Raw genomic sequence first — 18,287 nt, 5'->3', positions numbered from 1 at the left:
GGCAGGGATGCGTCAGCGTTATAAAGATGAATGTCCTGCCACAGGCCTTGTATCTCTTCCAGGCCTTGCCTACACCAATCCCTCAGTACAGTATCACTTGTCTGCAACGTGACATCCGCTCTTACATTTGGAATGGAAAGTGACTAAGAATTGCCAACTCTTTATTGATGCAGCCTTGTGAGAGTGGCGGCTTAGCATGCCTCAACCGTCACTGGTAATACTGGGTGGCACACCTTTGATATCTTTCTGAGTGGGTGGTCTGTGAAAGTGAGTAACATTGGTTCCATCTGGACCAGACGGTGCTCTGCCGCCCGCTCTGTGATCTAGCTTGGCTTCCTAAACACTCCCAGCTGCGCAGTGCATATTTAGCCACTCCTACCAAAACTGTGCTGGACATCTGGGATGGACTAGCACTCAGGAGGGGGGCTCAACACCTTTCCTTTCCCCATCATGCCAATTGCCCGCAACAAATGATTTTACCCCCCACATTGACACCTTAATCTTTTCCTAGCTGGGTAGCTGGAGACTGTAGGTTCTTCCGGGACCTCTGTACGGGAGCTTCCATTAAATCCTTTGACCAGTGCAATGCCGACTTCTACCTCCCTGAAACAGCGAGACTTCAGTATTGCCAACTATGTCATTGGGCGCTTCACCTCTCCAATTATCCTGCAGCTATCAGCCCCTATTGCACACCCTTCAAAAACTGGTATGTGTATACACTGGCTCTAATAGGATCATTTCTAACATATATAGAACCCTCCAACTCTTTGCACCCCTTCGAGCTCACACATTTCAATCACCCTGGCAGGCTGAGGCTGGCAAGACAATTTCCTCAAAGCAATGGGACACTCTTATACACAACATACCGAAAACTTACAAAAGCCTCTCGCCGGTAAACGTCATACAAAGTTATGTTTCATTTGTATTACACACCGGCCTGCCTCTCCACCATGTACCCCTCTGCATCTTCTAGTGGGCCTGCAGCACCATTACCACACACTGGAAGGACATCCTGGGCCACATTAAAGCCACAATAGCATAACCCCTTCCCTCCCCCTACTCCACTGTCTCCCTGGGCTTTCGCCCACTTGCATTGGAGGCAATGACGCATGCGGACTGGAAACCTATTATCTACATATTAAATGCTGCACTTCAACTCCTAGAACTGGCCTGGAAAAAGACAGCTGCCCCTTCTACTGCCCAGAGGTTCACTCATCTCTGGCAAGTTCTGGTGATGGAACAAATGTTACACAACCTAGTTGGGACAGACACCAAATTTCAGCATATTTGGCACTCCTTGAGTAAGTGTATGTACCGCTTCGAATTTACTTGCATCAACCCACCGAAGCTCTAGCCTGTTCTTGACAGTTGTCCCCTGCTATCTAGCACCCCTTCCCAATCTGAACTATGAGACAGTCGCAGATGTCTCTCTGCATGGCATTTCTCTCACCATACAATACATAATATCTTACGTTGACCTGGGTTTATTGTTCTTAAATGTTCTATAATCTCTCAGTCTTCCTTTCTTTTTTGTTATATGCGACACAGCGACTTACAGGAAACACTTAGGGTCTCATGATGATGTTGAGCAGAAAGCCTCCTCCCGACAGTCGGCTTCCCCTAGACCGTGTCGGAACCCTACCGACTGACTCGGTCAGTTCCAATCTGCCTGACCGAATACGATGTTCGCGGTCGGATTATAAACCACACGGTCTTTCTGAATCGGTTCTGACCGGCTCTCGGAGAATTCGTGTCTGTCCGAACCGCATCCTACAACTCTACGGACAGCGTTTCGGACCGAGAGATTACAATGCCAGTTTCCAAAGCCTTTCCAAGTTGGCCTCTCCGACATGAAAAGGCTGTCGGAAACTGACTTTGACGCGCCTGGCAGGCCCCCCTTCATCCTGTAGCCTCTGGTTTGGGGCCATGGGGTTACCTAAGGAACCCTCCAGTTAAACCCTGCACTGTGTGGCAGGCACAATGGGGTGCCTGCGACAGGGTGCAGGGTTTTCCGAACACCCCCCATTTCCTTATAGGAGCCTGTGTTGTCGGGCGGAACATGGGCTCCCCTTGAAACCAATGGGACTCTGACCGAACAGTGTTCGGTGGCATCGTAATTGGTCGGGCGGAACCGCCGACCTAAAGACAGTTGTTCCGATTCCGGGACAGAGTCGGGCAGAAAGTTTCCGCCTAACATCTTAATGAGGCCCAGACTTTATTTATTGGTACTTGTAACACTAGCTTTGATATGAGCTTCTTCTATATAATGTAAGATGATCCAACTCCTGTGTAACTATGATTAACTTGTTGCGGCATTGTCGCCTTATGTTGTATTTTGATAAAACTTCTAGGGTCTGAGAGTAGAACCAGGGATGGGAAATGTACTTTGAAATGGCACCAAAGAAAAATGGTCCCTTGCCCTAAAAGGTGTGTGTTGGACCTATGTCCTGGGGGTAGCTTGGCTCAGGTCAACAGGCTTACACCTCCCTCTGGCTTCTCATGCTTGCATCCTACCCAGCTTGCAATCTGGCGCAGCCTCACCCAAAAAGGACTCTACACTGATTAAATGTAAAGCTTTATTAAAAAGACTTTAACACCTCTCTTCCTTGTTAGGCTCAGATAATCAATTTCCTATTAACATTTCAGTACATTTCCAAATTAACATTCCCCTATATGTCGAGGCACACGAGGTCTTACAGTACACAATAAACTTTTCAAACAGTGTTTTCAACAACAAAAGCTTAACCCCCCTGTCACATTTCAGTCTGGCATTTCTCAGTATGACTTGACCTCTCCTCAGGGTATGTTATTTCCAACTTGGCACCCCACTACTACTTCCCTGGGCCTTTGTACGACACCTGGACCCTCTAGGATGTCTCACAACAACTTAATTAAATAACAGTTTCTAATGCCTTTCATGGTAGCCATGGTAACAGTCCTGGCAACTAGAGATTAATAACCATTACAACCGTGCATTTCTTTACAAAACTACTTAGGCTCTAATCTCCTCGAGGTCTGTGTTTGTCCCCTAGGGGTCTTGGCTTTCAAGAAAATAAAGTTAGCAGGAATATTTATGACGCCCCCTGCAGTCAGCTGTGAACCTCACAGAACTCGCTCTCCCCCTCCCCTCTTTACCAGGCCCAGCTTACGGTCCAGTCTCGATGTCCTCCGCTCCCGGTGTTCTACTGGTATGAGAGCTGCTGTCCCCTCACACCATGAGTGTCGGGTCTGCTCCTTAGCGAGGAATCCTTCCCCTTTTGTACGGCAAACCTCCGGGAGCTTCTACAGGTTGTCCCTCACAACTGTGGGACCAGTGCTCCCTCCGCTACGGCTTCGCTACCAGCCAGTCGCGGTAACTTGAGTTGGGGCCCTGGATGTTCCTTGTACTCCCCCCTGAACACCAACACAGGGCGCAGACTTCCTCACTCTTCTTGGCGAAGGGCGGCGCTTCGGGCCCTCCTCACGTGATACGAGGACGGCGGCCTCCAGGCCAGGCCCGCCCCCTCCGCTACGATTTCCTGAAGTAACTCTCGCCGGAGCTTCAACGGAGTCGCTGACTCCCGGCCCCTCACCTCTTCACGCCCCCGGGCTCCGCAAGTCCATTCAGCGGACCACCGGCCACTCGACCATGGCGATGGGGTCCATTTCAGGTAGGGACTCGACCTGGTTAGATTACGGGGTAATGAGGCTTCGGGAAAGTTGGACAATATGGCCCAGTCCTCCTGTTGCGGCTGCGTCCCACTCCTCACACCCCAGGACAAAAGAAAAGGGGGGGGTAGTTAACGGGTGCCGAATCCCACACGGGGGCAGACAGAGGCCAGATAGACTCTTGGGGCTTGGGCACGATCACCTCTTCTATCGGTCAAAGGGGTTTGGCCACAACCAGCCCGTCCTGCAATCCCAGGTAACAATGGATTCGGAGAGTAGGCGGCCCCAGGCGTTGCTTCACTTCCAGGTCCTGTGAATCAGGGGTTCAAACCACCTTGAGACCTTCTCTGGTACGGGGATCTCCAAGTCCCGGCTGCGTTCAGGGACTGGTCAGGTAGTTGAGGGTGGTGTCACTGACGAAGATACCCTGGCAAATCCTGAGATCTGTCCACTCCTTGTCCAGCGCAGCCACCTCCCCACTCACGTGCCTTACTCCTGACTAGCCTGCTGCCTCACACTAACCTAAAATGGCTGCCCCCTGCCACCTCTATTTATCACCTTGGGCCTGACTTGCCAGAGGGGCCCAGAAGGTTCCGGAACCTCTCATGGCAGTCATGGCCCAGGTGCTGAGGTGACAGTTGGAGCCACCATTTTGTGCCCCTCACCTTCCTCATCTATTTTCCTCAGAGGAGCACCTTGCGTCTTTCCCTTAGAGGTGTGGAAAAGACACCCAGAACCTCTACATCAGCACCCAATAGTTAGGTAGACAGAAAAAATTAGGAGGGGGGAAAGGGACAAAAATAATAAAAATGAGGAGGAAACTGCCAAAGGGCTGACAGTGGGGAGAGCTACCCAACCCCTTGGGAGTCCTCTTCACTAAGGCGGAAATACCTGGATAGACCGTCAGCATTGGCGTGGTCCACTCCTGGGCGATGTTCCACCCTAAAGTCCATTCCCTGTAGGGAAATGGACCACCTCAACAGCTTGGGATTCTCGCCCCTCATTTGCATCAGCCACCTGAGGGGCCGGTGGTCGGTCTGAACCAGGAAGTGCGAGCCAAACAGGTATGGCCGCAGCTTCTTCAGAGCCCACACCACCGCAAAAGCCTCCCTCTCAATTGCACTCCACCTCTGTTCCCGGGGGAGTAGTCTCCTGGACAGGAAAACCACCGGTTGATCTAGACCCTCGTCATTGAGTTGCGACAGCACTGCCCCGATACCGTGCTCCGACGCATCTGTCTGGACGATGAACTCCTTAGCGAAGTCAGGGGCCCTGAGAACAGGTGCCGCACACATGGCCTTTTTCAAAGTGTCAAAGGCTTGTTGACATCCCTCGGTCCAGATTACCCGTCGAAGGTGCTTTTTGGAAGTGAGCTCAGTCAATCGTACCGTATCCCTTGACAAAGCGTCGGTAGTAGCCAGTGAAGCCCAAGAAGGCCCGGACCTCTGTCTGAGTCTTGGGGGGTTCCCAGGCCATGAGGGTTTCGATCTTGGCCTGGAGGGGTTGCACCTTGCCCCGACCCACCAAGTGACCGAGGTACACTACCGACCCCTGCCCGATCTGGCACTTACTGGCTTTGATCGTCAGACCTGCCTGCTGCAAAGCCTGAAGAACAGCCTGAAGGTGACACAAATGGTCCTCCCAGCTGCGGCTGAAGACAGCGATGTCATCCAGGTACGCAACTGAAAAGGCTTCCATTCCAGAGAGGACCTGGTTCACCAATCGCTGGAACGTAGCAGGGGCGTTCTTGAGCCCAAAGGGCATCACACAGAACTGGTAGTGACCCTCGGGTGTGGAGAAGGCTGACCTTTCCTTGGCTCCATCCGTCAGGGAAATCTGCCAGTACCCGGATGTAAGGTCAAAGGTACTGAGATATTGGGCAGCTCCCAACCGGTCAATGAGCTCATCCGCCCTCGGGATAGGATGAGCATCTGTCTTAGTCACTGAATTCAGTCCCCTGTAATCCACACAGAACCGGAGTTCTGGGGTAGTGCCCGGTGGGGCAGCTTTGGGTACCAGTACCACCGGACTGGACCAAGGACTACTTGAAGGCTCAATCACTCCTAGCTCTAGCATCTTGGTAACTTCCCCATGGATGCTAGCCTTCACCTTATCCGACAGTCGGTAGGACTTGGACTTCACAGGTGGGCTGTCCCCTGTGTCCACGTCATGGGTACACAGATGAGTCCTTCACGGGATAAGGGAGAACAAGGAAGCAAACTGCTCCAGTACCTGGCGACAGTCCTTCCGTTGTTCAGGAGTTAGGGATGGTGAAAGGATCACTCCCTCCACCGACCCATCCTTCTCTTGGGACGCAAACAGATCGGGAAGAGGTTCGCTTTCCTCTTCCTCTGACCCGTCAGTCACCATCATTAACGTGACCTGGGGTCTGTCTTGGTGAGGCTTGAGGCGGTTGACATGGAGCACCCGATGGGGCTGCCTGGGGGTCTTAAGATCTACCACGTAGGTAACCTTGCCCTTCTTCTCAACCACCTCAAAGGGACCTGACCAACGATCCTGGAGGGCGCTAAGCTCTCCAGGTTCCATCACCCACACCTTCTGGCCAGGCTCCAGCTCCACCGGGTGAGCGTTTCGGTCATACCATTCCTTCATGACCGTTTGGCTGGCTTCTAGGTTTTCCGAAGCTTGCTTCCACAACCTAGCCATTTGGCTACGAAAGGCCAGCATGTAGCTCACCACATCCGGGGGAAGTTTTCTGGGAGTCTTTTCCCATCCATCCTTCACCAGGCTGAGGGATCCACGCACGGGGTGCCCGTACAACAGCTCGAAGGGGCTGAAGCCCACTCCCTTCTGTGGTACCTCCCTGTACGAAAACAGCAAACAAGGTAGGAGGACGTCCCATTTCCTCCGCAGGCTCTCGGGCAGACTCCGGATCATGCCCTTCAAGGTTTTGTTAAACCTTTCCACCAGACCATTAGTCTAGGGGTGATAAGGAGTGGAGAACCGGTAAGTAACTCCACACTCTTTCCACATGGCCCGCATGTAGGCCGACATGAAGTTGGTACCTCTGTCCGACACCACTTCCTTGGGGAATCCCATCCGGGTAAAAATTTCCATAAGGGCCCGTGCCACCGCAGGTGCAGTAATGGTCCTCAGAGGGATAGCCTCTGGGTACCGTGTGGCATGATCCACCAGAACCAGGATAAACCTGTGACCGGCCGACGTTGGTGGATCCAATGGCCCGACAATGTCGATGCCCACCCTTTCAAAGGGGGTACCAACGACAGGCAGTGGTTCCAGGGGAGCCTTCAGCTTCACCTCTGTCTTCCCACTAGCTTGGCAGGTTACACACGCCCTACAAAAAGTATCGGACGCAATCCTCATCTGAGGCCAGTAAAAATGAGGGACAAGTCGAGCAAAGGTCTTGTCTTGTCCCAAGTGTCCTGCCAAGGGTATTTCGTGAGCCAGTCCCAATAGGAAGGCTCGGTAACGCTGGGGAACTACCAAGGCCGGGGATGAACCATGCACCGGAGCCTTGGGTTCGCTATACAGGAGTCCATCTTCCCAATATATGTGGAAGTTCCCCGAATCGTTACCCGCTGCCTGGGCTTCGGCCTGCCGCCGTAAACCCTCAAGGGTAGGGCACTCCTTCTGGGCCCGACAAAACTCTTCCCTAGTAGGTCCTCCCTCCACCTGCCAGTCTGCAGGGGTAGGTAAGCCCTCCAGGGACGTTACATCCCCCTCCGTAGACTCCGGGACCACCTCAGTTGCCCCATCCACCTTTGGAGGGTCAGATGCCGGGGCAGGCTTCCCCCGTCCCCGTCTACCCTTTCCGGCAGCTGGTTGGGCCTTTGTCCCAGGCTCTAACCTCTGTGGATCCCCTCTTCGGGTAGTCACGGCCCGAGTGTGGGCACACGTCCACTCAGGGGTCCCCAACATTTCCATGTGGGCCCTGAACTCAACCTCCTTCCATGCCGAGTGTTCAAGGTCGTTTCCCAACAGGCAGTCGACCGGCATGGCAGGGCTGATCGCAACTCATAGAGGACCCGCAACCCCTCCCCACTCAAAGGGAACCTGGGCCACCGGATAGTGACCCTCTCGGTTGTCAGCCATCACAACCGGGTGGACTACATTGGGAACCACCTGCCCCGGGGACACCAGCTGACTCCTTAACATAGTCATGCTGGCTCCTGTGTCCCTCAGAGCCTCCACCCGCTGGGCATTGATGGTGACCCATTGCCTGTACTTAGTAGTATTCGAGGGCATCTGGGTCTTAGGAACCATCTCACAATCCCCTAAGGACACTAAGGTTAGCCCTGCCCACTCACCTCCCTTATCTAGGGGCAATTCCTCCCCGAGCACTACACTCGCCACCCCAGGGGTCTTTCCTCCAATGGGAGGGTGTGGTCTCTTGGGACACTTGGCATCCCCCTTATAGTGCCCAACCTCACCACACTCATAACATCGGACAACCCTAGGCTGCTGACCACGGTCAGGATAAGGGGGTTTGTGGGGGCCAACCTTAGGAGGGAATCCTACTCCCTTCCCGGGTGAACTCTTTTGGGGCCTTTAGAGAACTCCCTCTTTTTATCTCCCCCCTCTTTCTTCTGGGGGGCGCCCTGTCCAGCCCCTTGGAAACTCCCTCCAGTCCCTTTTGAAGATACCCGGGTACTTGCCCAGATATCCGCCTCCTCTGCAAGCTTCCGGGGATTAGTTAGCTTGCTGTCTACCAGGTGCTGACGCAGCTCTGGAAAACTTTTCTCGAGGAGGTGCTCCTTTAAAATTAAATTGTACAGTCCCTCATAGTCCTTGACATCACTGCCCTGCACCCAGCCCTCTAAGGCCTTCCTAGCATAGTCCAAGAAGTACACCCAATTCTGGGTGGACAACTTCTGACTGCCCCGAAACCTCTGCCTGAATTTTTCAGGGGTCAGTCCAAATTTCCTTACTAGGGCTACCTTCATGACGGGGTACCTGGTCTGGTCTGGCTGTTTTATAGCTAACAAGGCATCCCTCCCCACTGGAGGCATATACCTATACAGGCCACCCCCCCCACTGAGCTTCGGGGACACCATGGGCTCTTAGAGAAACCTCATAGGCAGCCAGCCATTTTACAATGTCATCCCCTATACCATAGCTAGAAACTACATCTTTGGGCAGGTAGGGCCTGGACTCTCTCGGGATCTCTCTCGGTATGCTGCCACCATTAGGACTGCTGGGGGTTCCAAGTTGAAGGGCTTTGAGCTCTAACTCTTTTAAGTGAAGCTCATGGAGGAACCTCCTCTCCTCCCTCTCCTTTTCCAACCGGGCCAGATCCATTCTAAGCTGCCTCTCTTCCCTTCGGTCAACTAGGTCAGCAGAGGACAAGCTCCCCCCTGAGGCGCTACTTCCCACCCTTGATGGGGCCCTGGACCCAACGTCCATATTACCGCTCCCAGGGGGGAGAAGGACTTCCGGTTCTTCTAGGAGATCTAGTCCTGGTTCTTCCTCCCGTTTCCCGCTAGGGTGGGCCATAACCCAGGCTCTTAAGCTTGCCTGGAGCTCTGTCTTCTTCGCCCCCTGCTTAAAGAATACCCCCCGTTCCTGGCAGAATTCCTTCAATTGGGCCACTGTATACTCCTCCAGCCTACCCAATTCGAATTCCATCCTACCAGATAGGACCCCAACACAGTCAACAAGAACGTTACTCTGGAAGACTTTCCCAAGAGGGGAAATATACACAGGACAATTTTAAAAACCCCCAATTAGGAAAACAAGCTGGAGAAAACTCCAATCAAAACAATCAAGTGTAGGTGGTCACGCGCGCAAAACTGCTACCAAGAGGATGCAAGCACTGAATAAGGATCCCACCGCTGAGCACCAATCTGTTGGACCTATGTCCTGGGGGTAGCTTGGCTCAGGTCAACAGGCTTACACCTCCCTCTGGCTTCTCATGCTTGCATCCTACCCAGCTTGCAATCTGGCGCAGCCTCACCCAAAAAGGACTCTACACTGATTAAATGTAAAGCTTTATTAAAAAGACTTTAACACCTCTCTTCCTTGTTAGGCTCAGATAATCAATTTCCTATTAACATTTCAGTACATTTCCAAATTAACATTCCCCTATATGTCGAGGCACACGAGGTCTTACAGTACACAATAAACTTTTCAAACAGTGTTTTCAACAACAAAAGCTTAACCCCCCTGTCACATTTCAGTCTGGCATTTCTCAGTATGACTTGACCTCTCCACAGGGTATGTTATTTCCAACTTGGCACCCCACTACTACTTCCCTGGGCCTTTGTACGACACCTGGACCCTCTAGGATGTCTCACAACAACTTAATTAAATAACAGTTTCTAATGCCTTTCATGGTAGCCATGGTAACAGTCCTGGCAACTAGAGATTAATAACCATTACAACCGTGCATTTCTTTACAAAACTACTTAGGCTCTAATCTCCTCGAGGTCTTGGCTTTCAAGAAAATAAAGTTAGCAGGAATATTTATGACGCCCCCTGCAGTCAGCTGTGAACCTCACAGAACTCGCTCTCCCCCTCCCCTCTGTACCAGGCCCAGCTTACGGTCCAGTCTCGATGTCCTCCGCTCCCGGTGTTCTACCGGTATGAGAGCTGCTGTCCCCTCACACCGTGAGCGTCGGATCTGCTCCTTAGCGAGGAATCCTTCCCCTTTTGTACGGCAAACCTCCGGGAGCTTCTATAGGTTGTCCCTCACAACTGTGGGACTAGTGCTCCCTCCGCTACGGCTTCGCTACCAGCCAGTCGCGGTAACTTGAGTTGGGGCCCTGGATGTTCCTTGTACTCCCCCCTGAACACCAACACAGGCCGCAGACTTCCTCACTCTTCTTGGCGAAGGGCGGCGCTTCGGGCCCTCCTCACGTGATACGAGGACGGCGGCCTCCAGGCCAGGCCCGCCCCCTCCGCTACGATTTCCTGAAGTAACTCTCGCCGGAGCTTCAACGGAGTCGCTGACTCCCGGCCCCTCACCTCTTCATGCCCCCGGGCTCCGCAAGTCCATTCAGCGGACCACCGGCCACTCGACCATTGCGATGGGGTCCATTTCAGGTAGGGACTCGACCTGGTTAGATTACGGGGTAATGAGGCTTCGGGAAAGTTGGACAATATGGCCCAGTCCTCCTGTTGCGGCTGCGTCCCACTCCTCACACCCCAGGACAAAAGAAAAGGGGGGGGTAGTTAACGGGTGCCGAATCCCACACGGGGGCAGACAGAGGCCAGATAGACTCTTGGGGCTTGGGCACGATCACCTCTTCTATCGGTCAAAGGGGTTTGGCCACAACCAGCCCGTCCTGCAATCCCAGGTAACAATGGATTCGGGGAGTAGGCGGCCCCAGGCGTTGCTTCACTTCCAGGTCCAGTGAATCAGGGGTTCAAACCACCTTGAGACCTTCTCTGGTACGGGGATCTCCAAGTCCCGGCTGCGTTCAGGGACCGGTCAGGTGGTTGAGGGTGGTGTCACTGACGAAGATACCCTGGCAAATCCTGAGATCTGTCCACTCCTTTCCAGCGCAGCCACCTCCCCACTCACGTGCCTTACTCCTGACTAGCCTGCTGCCTCACACTAACCTAAAATGGCTGCCCCCCTGCCACCTCTATTTATCACCTTGGGCCTGACTTGCCAGAGGGGCCCAGAAGGTTCCGGAACCTCTCATGGCAGTCATGGCCCAGGTGCTGAGGTGACAGTTGGAGCCACCATTTTGTGCCCCTCACCTTCCTCATCTATTTTCCTCAGAGGAGCACCTTGCGTCTTTCCCTCAGGTGATGTGGAAAAGACACCCAGAACCTCTACATCAGCACCCAATAGTTAGGTAGACAGAAAAAATGAGGAGGGGGGAAAGGGACAAAAATAATAAAAATGAGGAGGAAACTGCCAAAGGGCTGACAGGTCTAACAGTGTGAAACACAATAACCATAATTTTAACGATGGGGGAACCCACTATATTGCCTGTTATGCTCGAAAGACTCAATGGTGTATGTTTGCAATCAGAAACTCCATTGTTTTGCATCCATTTCCCCACATCATAGAAATAAAAATACAGATGACTGCACACCACCACACAAATATCATAAAAGAACTGTCTAGAATATGTTTATGGGTTAATCAATGAATATTAATTCCTCAAACGCACAAATATATTTTAAAACAAACTATTTCCAAGAGATTAGCTTACATTACTCTAGCAGGTGATAGCACACTGGTGAGGCACTGCACTCTTGCAGATAAACCACAGTAAAGGGAAGAATAAATTAAACACAGGTGCGTACAGATCTAATCTATCTATTTGTTCAGTATCGGTATACTTTAGCGAGGAATTAACTTCATTATAGTTCTGCATGACCTGAAGATAGTGGGAGATAAGTTTGCTGCAAAGCTGTAGGAAGTCTTCCTTTTCTGCACCCCATTGCTGTTGAACTCTGAGGACTGTTACCCCTATTAAACAGGAGGAAAGTACCTGTGCTCCTTCCTTAAAAAAGGCTAAATTGGCTTATCCCTGATTGACATATTTAACTTGCCTATACTTCCCTAGTATATGGCATAATAAATGCACCCATGGTGGGGAAGTAAAAGGCCACCTGTGAAATTCAGCAACTATTGAACCATTCACGGAGTACGCCTGGAAAACATGGCTTGAGGCCTACCCTATGTACCCTCTTTCAAACCTGTCAAAATAACCCTTTAAGGCAGGCAGAAAAGCCTGCTTTTAAGTATTAATGAGGCACCTTGTCGTCCAGAAGGTAGGGTGTTTGATATTTAAAATTGGAACATGCACAAAATTAAAATAGGCATGTTACTCCAGTGACTAGGCCCCAAAAGTTATTTTGGCCATAGAATAAGTAACTGTTTGATTAATGTAAAGTTGGAATGTTTTGGAGGCCACCAAAGATGAAATAAAAATAAAGTGCTCTTTAAAGTGAGAGGTGAGGCGGTTTTCGGTCGAAGAAATTTCCATACTGAAAAGACATCCTTACGGCACATCGGATGCATACCAGAGTTCATTACTACTAGTTTACCTAGTGAAAAGGTGCCATTTGTGATCCAATTTGTAATTGTTTTCCATAAATTGTCTGCATATTGGAGACCCACACTGGTCTACAGCAATTAATTGAACACTGGTCTAGACCAAATCATCGACCATTTGTCATGTGCAATGGTTCAATTGAAATCTCGTTGCCACTTGCTCATTATGGAAGCTCCAGTGGAGTTAATCCTAACTCAGGTGCTTTATATAAATATGTGATCCTTTTGCAGTTAGTTTATTTAGGGATTGGTATTTCACGGTCGGAGAGTCCCCTCACACCTTTCTACTTTCTGAAAGAGTTAACATTATTTTAATGAATTATATATCGCTCTCCATCAGTGTCTTTAAAATAATGTCTCCTCAACACACCTGGCTTATGTCGTCTCCATGCATACTTTATGTATTAATGATTGTTCCTGTACCTACAACTATAGGGCTACACTAAATGGATTGATATTGGAAATGTTGGCTTTGTGCAGTATTATAATAATGCTTTCTACTCATATTTCACAATTCATAAAGTCAACATAAATAATATCTACTGTTCTTGTATCTGTCTTTTCAGAGTGGAAATAGACTGTTGTGCTCTATCATTTTAGACCATGATCAAGGTCAATCCATAATAAACTATGACGATGAGAATGGGAAGACCTGCTTGCACATTGCTGCCGCGGCGGGTTTCAGTGACATAATATGTGAACTGGCAAAAGTCCCGGAGTGCAACCTGCAGGCTCTGGATGTGGATGACAGGTAACCTTAGAAATCTGCTGGAAGCTGTTGTGTGAAGCTCTGTGGCCTAGTTTAACACGTCTGTCCCGTAAGATCAATACGTTTATGTGCTTGTTAATACATATTATAGCCTTATAGCCCGCCGTAGCGGGCTATACTGGCTGTTAAAGGCCCGCTGCAGCGTTAAAGGCCCGAGCCGAAGGCGAGGGACTTTAACAAAGCAGAGGGACTTTAAAAGCCGGTATAGCCCTGCTACGAAGGGCTATAAGGCTATTAGAACATTCTGCCACTAGAGGGCAGAATGTTCTAACAAAACAAAGCCTTCAGGGAGCGCGAGGGGATTGAAATCCATTATAAGCCCGGAGCGCTCCATTGTTTTCAATGGAGCTCCCAACATTCCAATGTTCTAATATAGCTATAAACTGTTTTTATTAAATTTTGAACCTTCTAAAATGATTTGAAAAATGGATAACTGTTTGGAAGTTTTTTTCTTTATAATAACAGCTTCCTCTGGTACAACATGTTTTTTTGTATGTTTTTGTATTGTTTTTTGTTGATTTTATACACAAAAGGAGCATATATGGCTTAAAAATACCACATCAAAGTGTTTATCATTATAGATCCTACATAAAGATACCTCATCAAACCATCAAGTCATTACACATCACATACGTACAATGGTAGCTCCAGTGAATACATTATCTTCTCCAATTTAAATTCACATTGTTATTCCCAGAGAATTCCTAGAAAGAAATAACGGACAGCACCCCTGGTACAACTATGCTTAAATGTGTAAAAGTTTCATACGCATTCTAGTTAACTCTGCCAATATCATACCATAACCAAAAATATATATTATTTTATTAAAGTGCTGTGATGTACAACAACCATTAACAATATAACAATCATATACAACAGGACTTTCCGAGCTTGTTTGTGCTGTGTGTCTATATGTTATGCAATCTGAATAAGTCACTGCTTCAAAGTAATCAGCCTGCGGCATCATTTATATTCCTAAACTGTTAAGGGTGGGCAAGTTTGCACCACATACTGCGTTTGGCCTACGTAGTCTCATGTTGTAAAACTTATTACACAAGTACCAAACAATCCAGAGTGAAACAGGCCCCACCCCACCTGTAGGTTCCATCAGCGGTTCCCAGAAGCTCATCAGCAATCAGGGCCTGGGGTGAAGTGCTCCGATCGAGTAGTGGTCCGGGAGCAGGCACTCAGCAGATAGTTTCAGAGTGGATCACATATGCCTTTTGAGTGGGAGTGCAATGGCTGTAAATTTCCATAGGTTTCTGCATCCATATCTTTAATCCAAACTGACTCAAACTAGTGGGACTTTTGCCACACGTTTGCCACTTTCTGCTTAGCCAACAGAAAGGCCATTGCCACAAATTAGGGACTGATCTCACATTCCCAGGAAGCCTGTTACTGCTAGTTACTCAAAGGGTGATCAATGATAGATCTCTACCTGGTGGAGATCTAGTCCCAGAACGTATGTACTTTCTCATAAGTATGGTACATTTGATGAAAATATTAAAAATGTAACAGCTTTTGTCTGCAATTCATGGAGTCTGGTGATTTGTGTGCAGAACTGTCAGGTTTTATCATCAAGAACCATGTTCAGTTTGCCCTCCTAATTCTCCTTGACATATAGAGTGGTGCACTCCTGGGTCTCCACTAGCAGTTTGTATAGTTTAGTGGCCCAGAGTCAGTGGACTATTGAGTTTATGATATGTGTCAATGGTTTAAATTCCATGGGTTCTAGCGAATAATTTGCCATTTTAGAGTATGCTGTTTGTTTTAACCTAAAGTACATAAAAAACATTAATGGCAGCAGTATGGCTGCCTTCTTTGTATTGTCCTAGTGATAAGAAGAATCAGTCTCTGTATAGGTGGCCCAGTTGAAAAGATCTAGTTTACCCAGGGAGGCTGGATCCGTTTTCTCCTGGGTCAGAGGTAAAACTAGGTTGTAATGAAGTTTTATCAGTCGTTGAGTAAGCCATTGTTCTACCACTCTTTGTCTGCCACACCCAGCACACAGCAACTACTGTGGGTATATCCATCCTTGGTGGCGGCACCCCATTCAACAGCTGCGTACCTAGATTTCCTAAGAGCTCCTGCTCCCTCTCGAGGATCTCTGGTGAGGGGTGCCTGATTTAAGATGACCCATTAAAGTTAATGGGGTAATCCTGTGTCCCTCTGAACCTGGGTGAATATGATAAAGGCTACAATACGGTCTGTTGGGTTGAACAATGGGTTTGACAAACTGATACCTGAATAACAGACAGCAACATTGGTTACACTAAATGTAGGTCTAGAAACACCACAATAAATTCCAGCCAATATATTCATATATGTGTTTCATTTGAAAAGTGGGACTGTCATACATAAAGGGACAAAACAAACATTAGAAGAAAACATACAGTGTGACTTGGTATTGTGACAATTAAAAACTGACATACATTACATTGGTACATAAATTATACATGTAAAACAAGGTCTCCGTCCAAGTAAGGTTACTAATGTTCAACAATAACCCTTATAGGCTGTATCAATTATTCTAGAGTCACAGTGATTCGGGACATGAGCAAATAGAGCATCAATGTTTCGACCCTGGTGAGCGTGTTATTCAAGAGGCATCACGTAGGGTCTTCTTCAGGACAGACGAACCTGTGCAGACAGTTCAATCGTAGGAGTTGAGACTGAATGAGAAATGAGGAATTCCTCCAGGCCTGGATGGAGACCATATGTAGGTGTAAATCAAGATGTCAAAAGAGGCAATGTAAAATGTTGTCAGTTCTGTCCATCACAGTTTTTCTTCAGCAAAAAAAAATCTATGGTCATGTTAAACAGATGATGGTTCGATAAGATCTTGGAGATTCTAAACAGAAAAAGGGGCGGGTTGTTGAAAATTAATTCATATGTTGTTTATTCATATATAGTGTGGCACAAGTGGCCATCACCAATATAATCATACTTACAAAATGCCAAGACACAAATTGAGAATCCATTCGAGACAAAAAAAGCCTAAACTGGTTAAACACTTAACTATGAAGCCTGATTAATGAAAACGATGTAATGACTCTAACTGATGAATTATGTGAATAGATCACAGAGTAGATAGGAAGCCCGGGATTAGAAAGGCCTTGTGTGGTGGAAAAACGAGTCGCTTCCGGGAAAGTCACCGCCACCATGCAACACAGTGAAAGCTCAGTGAAAGAGCAGGGCCTGCAATAAAAAAGATGTGTGCGTAGGGGCCGCACGATTGAAAAATGAAAGATGCATCCTCCATTGGTAATCAGCACATCAAAAGTTGCAAAAACGCGAGACACTCAGAAAGAGATTCAAAATATTTATGGAAAAAAGGGCCAAATGTAAACAAATGATATAAATAAGAGACTATAGGTGCATCAGTGAAGATGGTTATCATAAGGGGAGAAACCTTGCTCATCCCGCCAACCTCATGAAAGCACATAGGGCCTCATTTATGAAAATTGTCACATCGCTGCGTGAAAACAGAGATGAAACACTTTTCAGTACGCCCTCCTTGCGACACCATGGATGCGCCGTATTTACTGTACGATGCTCCATGTCGCAAGGATTTACAGATATGTCAGTATTCCTGACTTATTTGTAGGCGCAAAAATGGCAAATTGCTGAGGTGTGTCTTAAAATAGACGCAACTCCAGCAATATGACCTTTCACATCGGTCAAGCTCCATGTGAAAGGGCCGAGGTGACTCGATACGCCTGCTGTGAAGCACGCATAAGGATTTGACGCAGTGGCATCCTATAAGTGGTGTTGTGTAATGTCATTGATTTCACTGCACCAATACTAAGAGCCTTTGTGTGGGGGAACGCCCACCCTGCATACATTATACCTGAAGCAGGTATAATGTAGCGCAGGGGTTTACAAAGTGACGCATCTGTATAGATGCTCCACTTTATAAATATATAGCGCAGTGTGACACATATTTTACGCCTCCGCAGCGTCACAAAAAGTGGTGCAACGGCGGAGTAAAGGGCTCATAAATAAGGCCCATAACATCTAGCAATGACTTCCGATGGAAAAATATATGGAGTATATCACAGTGAAAAAAACTTCACATGGAATCCAAATATTAAGATGAAACAATCTTGCCATATGCAACGAAACTTGGCATATGAGCTTTTGACAGAGCCTACTAAGACACACATAGAAAATCACACCGAGTAGATAGTTATAGGCAGAATCAAAGGTGCCCCCCAAAATACAATTATAATATTAACAACATAGTGCAACTGCGTATTAATAAAATGGAGAACATAACCTTTTAATTATAGACAGTTTTTTGACACAATGATTCACATCTATGGACATATTTTAGTAAACACACAATAGTCCATCAGCCATAGTAAGCTAAAAATATTTGAGTGAACAATTACCTGTACCCATCCGATGATCCGAGCACAGTATCCGAGAAACAGTGGGGAAAAAAGAAGTGGAAAGAGCGGAGGAAAGGCTATTCCATTCGTCGATTGTGTTCAGGTCCTGTTCCATGGTGTCACATTTAAGAATCCTGTGGCATTCTATCTTGTTAAGTAGCAATTGAATATCACTGCCTCCTTGTTAAGCAGCAGTATCACAGCCCCTCACAGATGGTTATGACTTCAGTTACCTGACAATGTATGTAATTCTCTAAACGATTTTTATCAACGAACTATTGGATTAAAGGGTGCAGTTACACTTTACATTTTATTCTGCTATTTTGATGGCACTGTCTAGTGTATATGTTTGGCTTTGTCTGGCCTATTCACAACACATTGCAGGAGCACCATGTATCATGGATAACATTATTGGTGTTACAATTAGAAAATTGTCTCAGTGTTTGCTTAACATCCCTATGTGTGAATTCTTTGCAATTTG

At 48.2% G+C, this 18,287-nt stretch overlaps 1 protein-coding gene across 1 annotated transcript in view; it reads left to right on the top strand.

Annotated features, from left to right (window-relative positions):
• ANKRD55 (ankyrin repeat domain 55) overlaps nucleotides 1-18,287 on the top strand; it is a 1,118,826-nt gene that overhangs the window by 604,992 nt on the left and 495,547 nt on the right. The window contains exon 7 of the mRNA XM_085640726.1: nucleotides 13,210-13,394. Within this exon, the coding sequence (XP_085496852.1) occupies nucleotides 13,210-13,394 (185 nt within the window). The remainder of the gene's footprint in view (nucleotides 1-13,209; nucleotides 13,395-18,287) is intronic.

Source organism: Triturus cristatus, chromosome 2_1, assembly GCF_964204655.1.
Source record: "Triturus cristatus chromosome 2_1, aTriCri1.1, whole genome shotgun sequence".
NCBI classification, from domain to species: Eukaryota; Metazoa; Chordata; class Amphibia; order Caudata; family Salamandridae; genus Triturus; species Triturus cristatus.
This window is presented reverse-complemented; position numbering and strand designations above follow the sequence as displayed.